The sequence below is a fragment of the Lissotriton vulgaris genome, chromosome 2_1 (genome assembly GCF_964263255.1).
Source record: "Lissotriton vulgaris chromosome 2_1, aLisVul1.2, whole genome shotgun sequence".
NCBI classification, from domain to species: Eukaryota; Metazoa; Chordata; class Amphibia; order Caudata; family Salamandridae; genus Lissotriton; species Lissotriton vulgaris.
In genome coordinates, this window is record NC_141687.1 from 2,011,706,097 (window position 1) to 2,011,725,147 (window position 19,051).

Sequence of the window (19,051 nt, forward strand, 5' to 3'; positions counted from 1 at the left end):
CGGAAGTCAATGGAATGGACTCCCTTCAAGAATGTCCCCAGTATGGTGCTAAATTCCCACACTCGGACCTACACCCAGTGTGTGTGATCTTTGCCTCTCTCCAGAACACCGAGAGGATACCTGTGAGGCTTGTCTATCTTTCAAGTCCAAGAAAACCATTTGTGATCGTCAGGCTTGACGCCACAAAATGTCCTGAGGAAGCGGCTCCATTCCGGACATCTTCCATTCAGGCCCCGACAGCCTTCGGGAACAAGCCCAGGGGGAATAGGTCCCGCTCTCCGAAGCAGATGACTCCGACGTCTAAGGCGCAGTCACTCCAGCTCAGCGGACAGTGAGTACTGAGACCCTTGCCCCACCCAAGCCCATACTAATGACTCTGGTAACACCTTCGCCACAGGGCCCAGGTCCACACCGGTCGAACATTTCAAATGCCCCGCCCTCTGGTCCTGCTATGAAAATCAAAGGCAAGCCTTCAGGCTCAAGCCAACCACACTCTGGTCCCGAGAAAACACCTCCAGCATCGAAGTCCAAGCCCTCCAATATACCAAGCCCTCTTCCATCTGCACCGGAAAAACCTCTGGCGCCGAAACAGTTAAAGGATAAACCCTCTGAGTCGAAGAAAAAAGATAAAACTTTGACACCGAAAACCTCGGAGCCGAACCAATCCAAGAATGCACCTTCAACTCCTAAACAACCAAAACAAGATACTCCAGAGCCCAGACAACCAAATCTTCCAAACCAGACATTGTCCCTATACCTAAACAGTCTAAGACCTCCTCATAGGGAAAAAATCTTCGGCACCGAAAAAGAACACAGAATCCGTAGAACTTTTTATACCGGATCCAAACCAGAAACAATTTATATTCATCCGAAGACAGGTCATATCCTTTCCGCACAACCTAAAAAGAGGAAACTGGACCATTTGCAAAACTCGCCACTTCCTGCAAAAAAATGGACATGGGCACTAACACCTCTCCACCCCCTACACCTTCTCCTCCACTTATTGATCCCAATCTACTGATCTCTCCAGTACACTCTCCAGAACACACTTTTCCACGTTCACAACCAGAGGATAGTGATGATCGAGATGGGGACGGACAAGGGGATGATAATATAGTCCCACAAAAATATAATAATGATAATGATGATCCCCCACAGGAGCCAGATCCATGGTGAGACTAAAATACAGATCCTGACTTAACAGCCCCATATCTTCATCCCTCTAAGCCATCCCCACCACACAAGTACATTTACATTCAGACCCTGTAGAGGAGGATTTTCTCTTAGACACTTTAACTCAGCCACAAAAAACCTCACGTCCTACCAATGTTAAAACGTCTAATTAAACATGCACCTGAAGTGTTTAAAGACCCTGTTAGGACTAGGGTTCTTAACCCAAGGATAGACAAAAAATACAAAGCAGCTCTCCCAGTGACCCCATATACATTAAGGGTCAGCTTCCTTTGGATTCCTGTGTGGTAGCTAATGCACGTAAAACGGCCAACTCTCAGAGTTCAGGTGATACCCCGCCCCAGATAAAGAATCCAAATTATTAGACGCATCAGGCAAATGTATGGCGTCTCAAGCTGCAAACTATTGGAAAATAGCCAAAACACAAGCTCTCTTGGCAAGGTAGGATAGGGCACACTATGATGAGCTGGATAGCTCATTCAACACTACAAAGACAAGGCCAATGTCCTCATACAGGAAGGCAAATTAATCACGAACACATCAATCAAATGTGCTCTAGACGCAGCGAACACCGTGTCCCGCACAGTCAATACTAAGGTATTGTATGCAGGCATGCTTGGCTCAGGATATCTGAATTTAAACAAGAGGTGCAAACCAGTATCCTTAATCAGCACTTTGACCAAGAGCACCTCTCTTTGGCCCTGCAGTGGACACATCTTTAGAAAAGATGAAAAAAGAAACAAACTGCCAAGTCTCTGGGAGCCTTGCAGTTATCTTCTTCTAGAGGCTCATTTCGACGCTTCTTTTATAGGGCTGGCTCTAAAACCAACACACCAGAGCACCCATCCTCATCCTACAAAAGCCCCAATCAAAGCTCCTTTTCTAAAGGCTACTTTAGGGGAGGTTACAGAGGTAACAACAACAAGGGTAAAGGCCTGGGTAATAACACCAGCAGCTCCCGTACCACCAAGCAGTGACTTCCTTGCGCTTCCCCAGACCATTCCACACCTGTCAGGGGACTCCTTTCACAGCTCCTACCTGTCTGGAATTCCACCACTACAGACAGATGGGTAAGACAAATTTTCCAGCTTGGTTACTGCCTGGTACTCCCATCCAGTCCCCCACAAATCCTCCCAAACACCGTCCAATGTCGCAAAACATTTGACTCTCCTCAAACAGGAAATGATATCTCTACTGCACAAAAATACAAAAGAACCAGTCACCTTACCCCAACAGAGCACAGTGGTTTATTCACTCTACTTTCTGATTCCAAAAAAGGACGGCTTTCTCAGGCCAATATTAGACCTCAGACCCCTAAACTTCTACATCCAATCAGACCACTTCCACATGGGTACTCTCCAACAGGTTCTCCCTCTACTTCAACAAGGCAACTTCCTCTCCACTCTGGATCTGAAGGATGCCTACTTTCATATTCCTTTTCACCCCTCTCACAGAGAGTATCTCAGGTTCATGGTGGACGGACAACATTATCAGTTCAAAGTCCTTCCATTCGGAGTAACCATGAAACCCAGAGTCTTCACCAAATACCTTGCAGTGGTAGTAGCTCACTTAAGAAGGCAACACAATCATGTATTCCTTTATCTAGACGACTGTCTCATAAAAGCCAAATCTCACAACAGTTGTGCACAGCACACACACACAAACCTATCCATCTACATCATGACTCAGGTTTCACATTAAACCTCAACAGGTCTCACCTTCAACCATCCAACAGTATCTAGGGGCTACTCTAGACACCTCAAAAGCTCTAGCGTACCCCAATCCGGGCAGAATTCACTCTATGCAGGCTCTAATATTACAATTTCGGCCTCAACACTCGTTGCCAGCTCGAGTGTTTGTGAAGTTAATCGGGATGATGGCTTCTTGCATCCTCACCGTCTCTTATGCAGGACTCCAGATGCGTCCCTTGCAGTAATGCTTAGCACATCAGTGGAACCTTGCTCAAGGTCAGCTGACAGATAAGGTGTTGGAGGGACGGCCACACACATCGCTTCCTGCAGTGGTGGAATGCAGAAAACCTTTCCAAAGTGTGGCCGTTCCTCGACCCGGTTCCACAGATAGTGCTAACAGCAGACACGTCGCTCACAAGCTGGGGAGCTCATCTACAAAATTAAAGCAATCTTTTCAGCACTAAAGTCTTTCCAACTTTTGCTACTAGGCAAAGCTGTCCTAATACGTACAGACAACATGACCGCAATGTATTACATTCAAAAGCAGGGAGGGGTCCCTCTCTCCAACTTTCATACTGGAGGTGGGCTATTCCTCAAAAGAGATATACCTTCTTCGCGGAACATCTCCTGGGAAAACTGAATCAGATTGCGGATCTGCTCAGTCGGCAAACACAACATATCCACAAATGGGAACTTCATCCTCCCGTTCTTCTTTCAAATGTGGGGACACCCAAACATAGATATGTTCACCACACGTCCCAATGCAAAATGCCCAAAGTTCGCCTCTAGGTATCCACACCCATTGTCCAAAGACAATGTGCTATGGATGAACTGGTCAGAAAAATTTACTTACCCTTTTCCGCCTCTTCCGCTCATTCTATTAGTGGTTTGGAAACTCGAACAGCATTCCCTCACAATTATCCTAGTTGCTCCAACATGGGCCCGACAACCATGGTTCACAACCCTCTTGGTACTATCAGTAGTTTTGCATCAAAAGCTACGCCTCTCACCCAAACTTCTTACACAGAACCATGGAGAGATAAGACCTCTAGATCCCAAATAACTCAATCTTGCAATCTGGCTCCTGAGGTCCTAGAGGTTGGCTACCTCAATCTCCCACCAGATTGTATGAATGTCATCAAAAAGACTAGACGTCCTACCACAAAAGCATGCTATGCAGCAAAGTGGAAGCGATTTGTTGTTTATTGTACAAATAACAAAATCAACCGACTAGATGCTTCCACTCAAAACATTATCTGTTATCTCTTGCATCTACAACAATGTAACTTGGCATATACATCTATACGGCTACATCTAGCTGCAATAGCCGCTTACCTCCAAAACAAACAACACTTGCCTTTATTTTGAGTTTCTGCTATCAAAGCGTTGATGGAAGGACTTAAAAGAATAATTTCCCTTAGAGTTACACCTTCCCCAGCCTGGGACCTCAATATTGTCCTTACCAGGCTCATGGGTTCCCGATTTGAACCTCTACACAAATGACGATGGGCTGGACCCAGACACGATCAAAATGATTGATGTTACGGCTCCTCTAGGCCTTTCTCCGTATCTCTTTGGACTGACGCATGGAAAAAGGCCATACCCTGGATCAGGTCTTCTCTACTACTTTTATAGAGATGCTGGTACCTTTGCAGGTGCTTTGGTCGGATCACAGGCTGGTCAAATACTATGTGTTGGAGGCAAAAAAAACATCTAGTGCTGCTCCTCGGCAGTTATGTCAAGTATCGAGGGCGTATCATCGGGTGACTCCGGAATTGCTGGCACAGGCATGCCTGGATCACCCTTGTCCTATGACAGGAGACCTGGAAAGGGATTTAGAATTGCTGCAAGCGTGGCTGACGGACAGGCTGGACGATCTTGCCCCTGTGATGCCCCCCCGCAAAACAGCTAAACGGGTTTCTGCCCCTTGGTTTACCGAAGCGCTGGCGGCATCGTGTCGGCAGTGCAAGGTGGCAGAGAGGGCTTGGCGCTCGCAGTATGGTTCCGCGGCAAGGCTTGCTTACAGGACTTCTGTCAAAGCCTACCATCGTGACATCTTCTTTGAAAAAAGAGGCTATTTTGCGAGGAGGATTGAGACTGCCTCTAATTCGTGCAAAGAGATATTCGCTATCGTGAGGGAATTTACGGCCCCACGCACTCTTTCGACCCAGGCACCCCCTTCTGAGGCGTGGTTTAGCGCCCTTGACAACTTTTTTACCACCAAGATTAAATCAATCCAGGACTCTTTCCCCCTGAGGGTGGCTGTATCATCTCCCTGCACTGAGGGTGTCTCAGATTTAACAGCATGTTCGGATCCGGTTCTGGCAGACTTTCCGCCACTCTCAGTTCTCTCGTCCATGAAACTTATGGCCAACCTTAAATCTAGATCGCCTCTTGACCCGTGCCCTGCCAAATTTCTGGCGAAGGTGGCGGGCGTCATTAATCCCATTGTGAATCCCATTCTGAACCGCTCCTTGAGTGGGGGGTGGTCCCGCAGGCCTGGAAGCAGGCGATGATCATTTCTCTACTTAAGAAGCCTGGCTTAGATCCTGAGGTTCTGGCCAATTACAGGCCCATTTCTCTCCTGCCCGATCTTGGAGAAGCATGCGCATATTGTGCTCTTTAATTTTTTGGAATCCCATAATTGGCTACATTCCACCCAATCCGGCTTCCGTACCAACTTGAGCACCAAAACGGCGCTCTTGGAAGTTTCGGAGGCAATTAAGGAGGTACTGGATTCAGGAGGCAAAGCGATGCTTGTGATGCTCGATCTGTCGGCGGCTTTCGACACCGTCCCCCATGAGGGTCTCCTCGCCAGACTTTGAGATCAGTCTGAGGGGGACTGTGTTCAGCTGGTTTAGATCTTTTTTGGCTGGCTGCCGACAAACGGTCTGGGCCTCTCCCTGCTCTGCCGAGATGCCGCCATTGGGAGTCGGAGTCCCACAGGGCTCAGTGTTGAGCTCGACTCTTTTTAACATCTTCATGACCCCTCTGGCGGCACTGGCGGATTCCATCGGGCCCAGATCGTTTCCTATGCCGATGATACCCAGCTCCTCTTTACTTGTGGGAAAGGAGCAGATTGTGACGGAGAGAGTATCCGCGGGTGCCTTGGGGCTGTTTTTAACTGGTTCCAGCTTAACAGCCTCAAGTGCAACTCTGATAAATCTGAGGTACTCTTCTTCGGCTGCCGATCGGACCCAGATTGGCAGGAATGGTGGCCTGTCAATATGTTTCCTCCAGCAGGCTCTTCCCAGTTGGCCAAGAATCTGGGGATCAAGATCGATAATGGCCTGACGTTGAGATCACAGATCCTGGGCCTAACTGGTACTTGCTTCGGCCTCCTCAGGATGCTCCGCAAGTTTCTTCCTCTGCTCCCGGAGGATCATAGGAAGATCACGGCCATAATTGGCTCGAGAATGGACTACTTTAACGTCCTTTATCTCGGCTTGCCGGAGTATCTTTTGCAACGGCTGCAGGTGGTCCAGAATTCGGCAGCACAGGCCATTTTTGGCCTACCCGGGTGAGCTAGAACTTCAGGCCTCCTGCAGTCACTTCATTGGCTGCCCATCCGGAAGCGGATAGTTTTTAAGGCCTTGACCTTGGCCCATAAGGCTCTTCACGCTTCTGGAGCGAAATATCTCCAAAAGACGCTAGCTTTCTATCGTCCTGCCCGTTCCCTGAGATCGGAGTCTCTGTTCCTCGCCGTGGTCCCCGAGTAAAAAGGGCACGTACCGGGGGCCGGTCCTTCAGGTTGCTGGCACCACAGCTTTGAAATACTTTGCCAGTGGCATTGCGCAGTACCTCCAATTTGCTGGCTTTCAGGAAGGGCCTGAAAACCTGGCTCTTTACTCTTTAGATATGAGTCTTGGCTTTCTGTTTCTTGGTCTTTTTTTCCTGCTATTCTCCTTGTTATGTTTTTCTGGTACAGGTTTGCAATAAAGCGCCGGGACACTCTTTGGAGTAGCCGTTGCGCTATAAAAGACAAATATAACATAACATAACATAACATGTGAGCTACAGTTCCTCACTTGGAAGGTAGACTTCCTGGTAGCTATCACCTCCCTCAGAAGAGTTTGTGAACTCCAGGCATTAACCATACAAGAACCATTTTTGCAAATGCATCATAGTAAAGTGGTTCTTAGACCTAACCCAAAATTTCTACCAAAGATAATTTCTGCCTTCCACCTTAATCAGTCTGTTGAACTCAGTTTCTTTCCCTCAATTAGACTCTGTGGCAGAACGTGCTCTTCCCACACTAGACACCAAAAGGGCGTTACTATACTACATAGAAAGAATTAAACCTTTTAGAGAGACTAAACAACTCTTTCTATCTTTCTGCCCACCTCTTAAGGCCAATCCCATTCCAAAAACAGGAATTGCAAGATGGATTGTTAAGTGCATCCAAATATGCTATCTCAAAGCAAAATGCACGCTAACCATTCCCCGTAAAGCTCATTCCATACGCAAACTAGGGGCCTCTGGCTTTCTTAGGGAACATTCCCCTAGATGACATTTGCAAAGCAGCAACTTGGTCTACACCACACACTTTCACTAAACACTATTGTGTAGATGTGCAAGCAAAGCAACAAGCGAGTGTGGGCCAGGCTGTATGTATTGAGAACACTTTTTCAGACCACAGGATACAGGTTGCCACCGCCAAGGAGGAAAACTGCTATATAGTCAATGCTAAAGTATACAATCTACAGCTCATATGCCTCAAATGGAAAATGCTACTTACCATTATGCATCTCTTCTTGGCATGTAGAATTGTATGCACAGGACATAGTGGGTTTCTGGGGATGCACTCTCCCTCCAGGCTGGTTGTGAGCGGCTCCCTTTCAAGAGCGCTATGGCTTCCCCTAAAATTACAGTGCTCTCCTGTACCGGCCTCCTTGACAGTATTAAACTGTCCACAGTGCTGAGATATATTAAGCACCACAAACCACTGCTCGTTCTATTGCTGGATACGCATTTACTTGCTACGAAGTGTCCTCTTTTAGTCCTCTTCGGCTATGATGGGGTTAAACATTCGGGGTTCGCTCGTATTTCCAGCAGGGTTGCCATACTGCTTAAAAAAGCCTTTTCCCTGACAGTTATTGCACAACATATGGACCCACAGGGTTTTTATGTGGGTGTTGGAGGCAAGACATTTTAACTTCATATCTTGCTACAATCCACCACACCAGTTGCAGCCATCACTGCACACCTTGAGATCCTTTCTTCTGTCTCTCCACCAGGGTGTCCCTATAGTTAGGAGGGACTTCAATGCGCTTCCAGACTCTGTCCTTGACGCTTCTTCTGCTTCGTATCCTGCCAGACGTTCCCGATCAGCTTGTTTATCTTCCTGGGCTGACACACTGGGCTTTTGCGACGTGTGGCGCTCCTGGGACTCCGGTCTGCGGGCCTACACCCATCAATCCACTGCCCATGCAGTGGACTCCCTTATAGACCTCATGTGGGTTCCAGCCACTGACCTGCTCTTGATTCATTCAATACGCATACTGCCGCACTGGATCTCGGATCATGCTCCGTTTTTACTGCTGTGGCGTGCACAGCCTATGGCGCTGCGCCCGACTTGAAGGTTTAGCTCCTGGTATTTGCAGGACTCTGAATGTGAGGCCTTTGTTGAATAGGAAATCCGTCAGTATTTTGAGCTTAATGTGGCACAGTGGAGTCTGAAGCGACACTATGGGCAACCGTCCCTTAGAGGTCAAATTAAAGGCTATATATTCGCCAGCCTGTGGCCCGCCAAGCTGCACGCCTGACCAACTTTGAAGTCCAGATTCTCCAAGAGGAGGCTGGTCTCCAGTGTCGAGTTAGTGAGCGATCCTGTCGTCTTATGGCTAAGGCTCGTAGGAAATTGCAGCAGGTTTTTGTAGAGGAGGCCAGGTAGTGCTGGAAGTCCTCAATGCAGAGAGTCTATGCCTCAGGGGACAAATCTGGTAAATTACTTTATTGGTTGGCGACCACCGGAATATCAAACCAAGTGGCACCTGTGATTTGGACTCCTCTGGTTTGGACTCCTCTGGTTGTCCCCGGGAGGAGATCCCGGTGATTGCCGCGACCTTCGTGGAATTTCACAGGGGGGTTGTACTCGAGATGTTCTCCACCACTTGAGGAAACTGCTAATCCCCTTCTTGATAGTAAGTGTTGCTCACCATTTGAAAGTATGAAACCGCCTAGCAGCCAAGGCATTGTACATGAATAGATATGACTAGAGGAGGGTGGAAGGCATGTTTACAGCTATATATTAAGTCCAGTTCAAAACAACTATCTGCGGGTTCTTATAAAAAAAAATTGGATTTTGCTGTTTTAGTGGTGTTAGGAAGGAAATATTCCAAACATGAGACCATAAATGTGACATTACATTTATTATGGAATTATCTATTTCGGCAAATGTAGAATGCCTTATCAGGACCACACTAAAACATATGAAGAGCCAAGCGAACTGAAGACATTTTTTGTAAGCATTTTGAAGCAGCACAACCAACTCAACCCCGTTGAACCACCCTAGCTCCAACTGACTCAAGATTCCAATAAACTCATAACCATATACACAGGCTGGCTGGCTCAACCTCTGCCATGACAGTCACTGCTGATGTGAGTCTGCCAAATCCTCAAATACCCGTTATTACATTTGCTGCCATTAACTGTGGTACGAAGAAGTGTGAAGGCAAATGGGGGAATCCCAAACAAGGAACAAATAGCTAGAAAGGCTATAACATCTCACATTAAATAGGACTACAAATGAATAACGAAAAGGGAAATAATCAGTTGCATTTCCTGGAATATGAAGGGAATAATTCAATAAGACAAGAAGTTGTATCCCATCTGAACATCTGCATTCCATTTATACAAGAGATGAATCTGATTCCATTAAGTTGAAGCAGAAATGGGTAGACGGCATATGTACTCAAAGGAAATACATAGTGGAAGTCCTGATGCATAAAATGTCTTAAAATAGCAATAATCGCATCTTCGCCAGACTACCATGGAAGATGGACCATAGATATCAACAATGAAACCAGTCCATCATTGAGATCAACAATGAAACAAGGCCACCATCGAGATCTACAACGAAACATACATACTCATTAACATCTACACCACCTTTTCAGGAGATCCAGTCTTTTGAAAACTGATGCAAGACCTTATAAATCCTCCCACAAAATGCGAACTTGACTCTGGGTGGAGACTGCAAAACTTTTGTAGACTCAATACAACAGCGCTCAATCACATACTAGAGATATACTCAGCAATTTTTTTTTAAAACCTTTAGTTACCGAAAATAATGACTTTAACACTGTATAGAGAATCTCTTAACCCGAGTCCAAAAGCATACACTTTTTTCCCACCAACATATTTTTGAGAATTTACTTTTTTTCAACAAAAGATTGTTTAATTCAACATCTAATGCAGAGATTACTCCGATGGGACTATATGATCACGCGTCAGTAAAAATCTCTTTTGACTCCAACACTATCCAAAATAAAATTTCACCTTGACGACTAAATTCAAACTTGCTCCACTCCAAGGTATTTGTAGATCAAATCTTTCACAAAAACAAATACTTCTATGAAATCAATAAATGTCCTGAAATGTCCACTGAAATGATTTGGTAAATTTACTAATCTGTCCTCTGAGGCAAAATCAAAAATATTGGACACCAAGAAAAGAAAAATTCAACAAAAAGCTAGCAAAACTCTGTAAGGAATAAAATTGAGGAAATGTATACGCTTATAATAATGAAAACCTTACTCTCTAACACTTGCTAACATTAAACGTAGCACGCAACCATTGCTGTACCTAGCGGACTTGAGTGGACTAATGCTTGCTTGCAATCAAAGCAAAATGCCATACATCCAGCAATAGAGGCAGAAAACATGAACAGGCTTTACAAAAATAAAAGAGAAAAATCAAAGATAAGGGTTATCCTGATTCAAGACCGGCTAATCGAAACTAAACACACTAATATTCTTTACATATTCCATACAATGACTATGCTAAGGTGAAGTCTCAACACTGCAGGAAGTAGTCAAAATACCTACAAGTATTGGCAAGGATATAGTAGACCTCGAGGCAGAGATAACAAAGCTCTATCAATGCTTGTTGCAAGAAATTATACAAAAACGCAGTCAACCAAAAACTACAGACCAATCTCTCTCATAAACACGGACAGCTACATTTTCACAAGAATCTTGCCACACATCTGCAAGGAAATATTCCAAGTCTCATAAACTTAGATAACAGTTTCTTTGTTAAAGTAAGAGTATCAGTCTCAAACACATGACCTTCACACTTCACCAGTGGTGTAAAATAAAAAGGAATGGTTATGTTTGCCGGATAGCATACACTGCTGACAAATTATTATAGATAGTACAGAATGGCAGTATCTCTTTAACACACAAAAATGTTGTTGCATCCCTCAAAAATTCACCAATATACGTAAAATCCTATATTCACAACCAAAGGTCAATGTACTAGTAAATGGAACCTTATTGCCTACAGTTATTTTAGAAAGGGGATCAAGACAAGGTTGCCTATGTCCCCACTTCCTTTCATTCGAACTACGGAACTTGTGCTCTATGAAATAAGGAATAGCAGCTGAATACAAGGCATCCACATTGAAAATAAGGAATATGACAGGGCTGCAGATCATGTCCTCATCTTTCTGAAGGAACTGGAAACGGCCATCCTGAATCTTTTGAAAGAAAATTAAACAATACTCCATAACATCTGAATATAAACTACATGAAGACAAAACAGAAGTTAACTGTGTATGAATGACCATATCACAAACTCCAAATTCAAATGGAGCCCAACCAGTATGTTGTAACTTGGTAAAACTCTTCGAAAGCAGCATATCCATCACACTTAAGTAAATACAAGCCGAAACTTCAGAAGTCCCAAACAAAATGAGTTTAGTACGGTTGCTTTTGAACCTCTCATTGTGCTGTGAACCGGTAATTATTAAATCGATGCTAACATCCAAAATTCCACACCCCAACAATAGGATCCCAATGTAATTGCTGCAATCATTATTCAGGGAACTCACAAAATACTATCGAACTTCCTCTAAGAATGTAAACCTGTTAGAATATCAAAAAAACAAAGCAAGCAAGAAAAAGGAATCTATTTTCCAAATTTCGGTCTCTACTAACATGCAATAAGGATATCCCAAGTATTGAATGGCGGAAAAGTTCGAACCAAGTACAATACAACAACATGGGTCAAACTAGAAGCTTCTGTGACAGAACTCATTCCTGTTACTACATTCACCACTGCTGATAACGTAGGCTCTCACACTTTTTAACTTTAGTGGCAGGCACCCAGAAGACAGTAAACCAAGTTGGGATGCCAAACAAAACTAAGATGGCTCAGTAATTGAAACTGCTATTGCATCACCTGTTCTGGGATAAATGGATCAGAAGCAGAACCATGACCTTAAATCACTTTCATGAAAGTATTTCGGTAGCACATTTTTAGAAGGAATTAAACAACTTAATGTTCTGCAAGCTGCATTAAAAGTCTATTAAAAAAATTATCTGAAAATAATGCTTAACCAATGTTGTATTCCATATAGGTACTATAATATAGGCCTCTGTAAACTTGTTACCATACACCTACTTTCTCTCCCTACATTACACTTGTCACGATTTACTGGGACTGACCTTTTACCTAGATATTACACTGCATTCAGAACGCAAGTTTTCCCTAATTCGAAATCTCATACATTATCCATGAGGGTTCTTGGAAGCACTCCAGTATAAAATCTATGTATAAAGTTCATGCCCACCGTCATTCTTAGGCCAACACAGTAATACAGCAAGGTAGGACGCCTGGGGAGACCTATGGATATATACATCACATCTTGCTATGAAAGATAGAGGAGATCGAGACTTCCCGGCCTACACACTGACCAGAGATGCTGAGGCTCCTGCATGCAGATAATCCAGCTCTCAGTGGTCTGACATCCCTCACGGGGTGTCCATCTCGAGACATAGTCTCACTTCAGGTAATGGGGGCGACTGAATACTAGAGGAATTCTTGGCTTAACACCTACACCCATGCTAGGTACACTTGGGTACATCTAGCTAGGGAGACATCGCAGGAGTACGCATATTTTTATCATATGTTTTATATACTTTAATATATTCATGATTTTAGTAAGATGGTAGAACTATACCATCTTTTCACCTTTATCGTACTGTTATTAGTACTGTTAATCATTTATATCTTATACTGTCTAATGGTTGTTGCAGCACATCTATTCTACACCAGAATAACAACTGTTCAATAAATGATTATTGAAAACGCCCAGCTTGTTTTATTAGGTGTAGCTCTCTAAGACAGACTAAGTAAGCAAGAGTGACTGAGCGAAAGGTAGTATATTGTTTCCACAGTCCTGAGGGATCAGGGTTGTCATGTTCGATTGTTGCCAAGAACTATTTCCTCCTTGGTAAGACGGGAGTATAGTGGCACTGTGAGCAAGTTGGTACAAAAAGGGCCAACATACCCAGTGTGGGAAATCCGAGTTCGTCTGACACCAATCCTACAGTGTATGTTGTCTAAATGCGCAGATCATGTATATTTTCTATAGGAACTACACAACACCACAGTGCAATGACAAAACAATAATTCACAAGAGAAACCTTATACAACTGTATGCAGGTGAATCAACCAAATGTATCAAAACATCTAAACCAACCATGCCTGCCCACTCCTTTATAAAAACTTGGGGAGTAAAATGTACATTCCAATAAATGAAAAAACATTGGAGAAAATATGGAAAGGGTTTGCATTGTGTACCTAAACTGTCTCCTGAGAATATGGCAACACTGTTCAACATGTGCTCTTCTCATGCAACGAACAATATTGGTGCAAGGTTGTTGAAATGATAACCCAGAATATTCCAACTCATCTGTATCATTTCCTTTCAGTACTGATAAATATGCCATCTCTAAGCAGTCCAAAAATCAAGTTACTCAATATCGTACTGATAATTGCACTAAAGAAAATAAAATGTGCATGGAAATGCCCTGACTAGTGTTGGAACACAGTATGCCAGACCCAGAGACTTGAATTTAAAAATCCATTACTACATCCGAAATGATCGGGCAGAGACCATCCATGGCCTATTTTCACAGTCCTCCCCAACAGACAATCTTCAAGAACCAGCCAGTGGAGAGAACCCACAGACTGACATTCAGTAAACGACCACGATCTTTGGTAGATATATAATGCTGCATAATGAACACCTCAAATCCCATACCCGGCCTTCTTTTTCTGCAAACACTAATAAGCTACATAACTGATCTATTCTAAGTTATCAGACCACTTCACTTTTTCTTCTAATCCATTTGCTCATAGTCCTGTAAAAAAACGATGTGCAGCTGTAGCTGAAACTGTAAAAACTCTAAAACCCAAAGGAAGGAAACATTCCTGTTTCTACATGGAGTTCACAAACGTCTGATATGTCACGTTTAACCAATTTTGAACTTAATGTTATTATTGTGAAACTAATTGACCTCATTTTGTTTTTAAAATGAGAGTAAAAGCTACTTCTTAATTTCTAGATGAGTAATTATTTTCGGACCCTTTCTGTTCTCTCCAGGAATCTATTGCAGATATCTCAAAAGAAAAATATTCAACAAATATTTTAATGTGCAGGGTCTCACGTGTAGGACAATGACAAATGCATATATTTAATGAATTATTTGTTCATGGTGAATGTAGTGTGCATTTAAAGGCCAGTCATGCTGACATATAACAATAAAATGCTATTTGAATAATCATTGCTGATGTGTTTAGTCCCATGTTTTTGACTATGTAACATGTGTCTTTAAGGTTTACAGTAAACAGAAGGATATCCATTGTGGGGTTTGGACTGTATGGATCAATACATGGGCCCACAGATTATCAAGTCAATATACAGGTAAATGTATTTCTTAAATTACTGTTACCATTTTGAAAGGGGCACATTTATGTATTTAGTGTGCGTGTGAGGAAGCAATAACTTTGAGGGAGTGGATTATAAATGCATTAATCTGGAAAGTGTTTGTTTCCTTCACACATTTGAGTAGTAAAAGTCTAAATAGAGTGTTCCATTCTATTGCTACCACCACTGAAAAAGATTGTGATTCAATTTTTTGTATGCAGCAATATATCCGAGCAGTTATGAGAGAGTCGGGCTTTCTGCACTATGTATGTTTGCCTTCTAATTAGGAGGCAGTGGCATGGTTAGCAACATTTGTAAGCAATCCAGAAATTCTAATTTGTCTAATTTAAGGGATGAGAGGATTCAGTCAACAGAGGCTGGAGTTGATCTGGTAACATTCTTGTTACAGGTAATCAGTTTGGCTTTAACCATATCTTTTAGTGAAGCTCTTGTGGACTTCGGGATACCTGTAAGGACAATTCATAGTGCAGGCTTAAGTACTTGGACTGCTGATTTCAGTAGTATTGTGGTAACACTGATCGGCTAACCGTTCATATTAATGCTCACATTGTTTCTAATATTCAAGCACATTTATGGCCATGTGTAAGCCAGGGTTAATGTGAGGACCATTGGAGCTGCTTTACTCTGAGAATTCAAGTACAGCACCTGGTAATGAAAACCCTAAACAGTAGATTGCTCTTCAAACGCCAAACTTACACTAGAGTTTCAAATACCAGAGACCAATTGGAGGAAATGAAAAATCTCAATTTTAGAGTGTCTAAGATTCTGTTTTTTAAGTAGTGTTATTCAGATGTGCCGTCTTCAGACATTGTGTTATCACTTCGTTATGTATGGAGGAATTTTTAATAACCATCGTGTGTGGAAGCAAAGTCTTTGGTACTTCTTTGACAGGAGATAACAGGATGTGATCATCTGCAATATGTAGAAAGTTTGGCGTCTAAGAAAACTGAGGTTGCAGCTTATAGGGAATGTGGTCATTTAGAGGCATTTTTAATAACCATCGTGTGTGGAAGCAAAGAATCCTAGTAGACTGGTTTGAAAACAGAGATTTCCATTTTCAGAGGCTGGAGTTGATCTGGTAACATGAAGGTGACGTAGTTCTTCACCCAACCAGAATAAACATGTCAGTATATTTACTGCATACGAGATCACAAACTACTACATGACTATTCCACTTAACATGAATACAGCTTTCCAAACATTACAGGACCTTTCCCTTTCGCAAATATGAATTAAAAACAACAAAAACATTATCATATAAAAGATCAAAAGAAAAGAGAAATCGATAAAAAAGGAAAGAGCTACACAAAACATAAACGTAACTCAATCAAATGAACATACAGATCAGTTAAAATTGCAAGGTTTAACGGAATCTAATGAGTATGTGACTGTTAGGGATACTTTTGTGAACAGAGTGTGTTACACCTTTTTCCTTCTCCTAAGACGACTTGCTAATAGGAATGACCCAGGTTTAAATGCTTTTACAACTCTAAATGTTACACCAATAGTATCCATTGACTCTTACAGTGTTCCCACACACTTCGTCAGCCACTGTTGTCTCTCCAAATTTAGCTTTGCCTCTTCTATTGTGAACAGGAATTGTGATCTGGACAATATGTCCTGACTTAAAGTAAGGCGTAACGTCATTCTTGCTTGCATCAAAATACATTTTTGTTCTCCTTGCACCTCAGCCATATTTCTCCATTAAGAATACAGTGTAATTTATTACATCCTGTTTCACCCACTTAAACCATCTTCTAAAGTTTGCCAAGAATGGGTGTCCAAGTGTTCTCAACAATTTGAAAGGGGATACCGTAGTAGTAGAATGAGGTTTTGTGCCATATAACCATAACATTGAATCCACAGCATTGAGGACTACACAATTGATAGCCAGAACCCACTAGCACACTTAGCCAACACACACAGTTCATGGGTTCAACTAAACCATTACTTTGAGGACGATAAACGGAACTTTTGAGATATTTAGCAAACCAAGATTAATGCCAACTTTTTCCGAGGGTTTAGACTGGAAATCATTAGGTTGTAATTATGGATTTTTAACTTTCAATCTTTTCTCACAACTATTACATATTACACTGTCATTACATATTCTTCTACATATCGATCTATACCAGGCCATCAGAACACCTCACACAACCTGTGTTTAGTGACCGTTCTTTCAAGGTGACCTTCAAGGGCACCCCTGAATATTCGATATCTTATATTCTCTAAGGGCAGGTATATCTCACCACGCATGAGTCACCTTTAATTAAAAGCTCATTTGCAATTTTCACAAGTGTTTGACAAGAATATGGAGCTCTTCCCTCGTTCAACCAAACCTTTTTAACTAAACTCAAAATCTGGGATAACAATAAATCTTTGTTTGACTCTGTCCTCCATTCACTCTCACTAGCAGTACACATGTTTTTCCAAATCAGCTGCAGCAGTGAGACCACTCTAATTATCTTCTTCCTACTTGTCCTCCACACCCACAACTTTCGGATGGAAACCTTGACAAATAATCAGCTCTGACATTCTTACCACCGGGTAAATATGAAATGTCATAATTGTGCTGCAATAGTTTAGTGAAAAGGAATTATAACAAGGATTATGGTCATTTTTCATTATGAACTTCCTTCCCCATATATACAGATTGAATTTCATTATGGCCCACTAACATGCTAGGAATTTATTCTCAATTACAGCAATTACAGAAAAGGCATTCTGCAGTATTGCAATGTGCCAGTAAGAGGCGAAAGTTGTGAGTGGTCGAGAAGCAGGTTCAGGTACTGCCTGGTGGTAAGCAGTAGCCAAATTAAGTTTATAGAACCACCTGGAATCCCATATCCTGATCAGCAGTTCAGTAATCTTCGGAAGAGCGTGGGAATGGACCTAAATGTATTTATTTAAACGAGATCAAAACACATTCTTAAATTACCATTTGTTTTGCATGCGACTACCAACAGTGACAATCTTAAGAGACTCTATAGGTTCAACAATCCCCCTTTCACAAAGATTCATTAATTCCCTTCTTATATCATTATCATTTGTGACACAAAGTGGTACACTTCTCAATATATGTTTAACTGGTATTGTTCCCTCCAAACTTTATTCTTGTGTGCAAGGCTTTTGATGGTACCTAGTTCTTTCGAAAACGAATAGGGATATTGTTTTACTAGTTCCTGAGTGAGTGAATGAATGAATGAATAAATGAATAAACACATATTATAAAGTGCAAACAAATGCCCGAAAGTGTCAAGGCGCTGATAGCGGTTAGTCTTAGGAAGGAAGTGTTACTTTACCTCCAGGCCCGAGAACATCTATTACAGAGTACAAAGCCAGGTTTTTAATGCCTTACTAAAAGGAGCATGATCTTGCCGACTGGAGCTAGAATAAAGAAGAGAATTCCAAAGTTTAGATGCAGTCACTGAAAAGTGTCTGCCTCCCTAGCTAGTCTTTCGATACTTAGAAATAATCAAGAGACTTTCCCCTGCACATCGTAGCTGACTGGATGGAGTGTGCCATTGGAACACATTTTTAATAGCATCAAGCCTGATGTTATGCAGTGCCTTATGGACAATGCATGCAGCCTTAAAGATGATTTATTTGTTTACTGGCAGCCACTGCAGTTTCCAAATCCCTGCAGATGCAGGGTGAAATTTGGGAAAATCCAGAATCAATCTTGCCACTGCATTTTGGACAAGCTGTAGTTTGGCTATGACTGTCTTATTTATTTATTTATTTATTAAAAAAAACATTTTGTCCTCATTTGTAATCAGCCAGTGTATATTTGAGAGTTAAAGTAAGAAAGCAGAGAAAAGGCAACCAGAGGAAGAGGCCCAAAGTCTTTCAGCTTTAGTTTCGCCAGAATGAGGGCTACCGATCACTCCTTTTACAGAGCGTATGCTCTAGACATTTCGGGCCCTCACCTGTCCCAAACCTTTAACCTGATAGTTTGCTTCTCCCCCTCCCATTCTCCCTCTCCATTATAACAGGTCCCACAGAATACTCTGCACCAGGATTATCAGTCCAGACTGTTTGGACTTTTCCTGGCCTGCGCGGCTATACATAATCATAGTACTAAATTAACCGTCATACCAACTGATTTAAGAGTAGCCTATCTCAGAAGGCCCTGCTTTCGAAACCTTCACAAAAAAATAGCTACCAACTAGAAAAAGAAAATGGAAATGCATTAAGTAAGCCATTACTG

At 42.5% G+C, this 19,051-nt stretch overlaps 1 protein-coding gene across 2 annotated transcripts in view; it reads left to right on the forward strand.

Moving 5' to 3' along the window:
* BTBD1 (BTB domain containing 1) overlaps nt 1-19,051 on the forward strand; it is a 216,399-nt gene that overhangs the window by 95,737 nt on the left and 101,611 nt on the right. For both annotated transcript variants that reach the window (XM_086958235.1, XM_086958236.1), the window contains exon 6: nt 14,730-14,817. In XM_086958235.1, the coding sequence (XP_086814361.1) occupies nt 14,730-14,817 (88 nt within the window). The remainder of the gene's footprint in view (nt 1-14,729; nt 14,818-19,051) is intronic.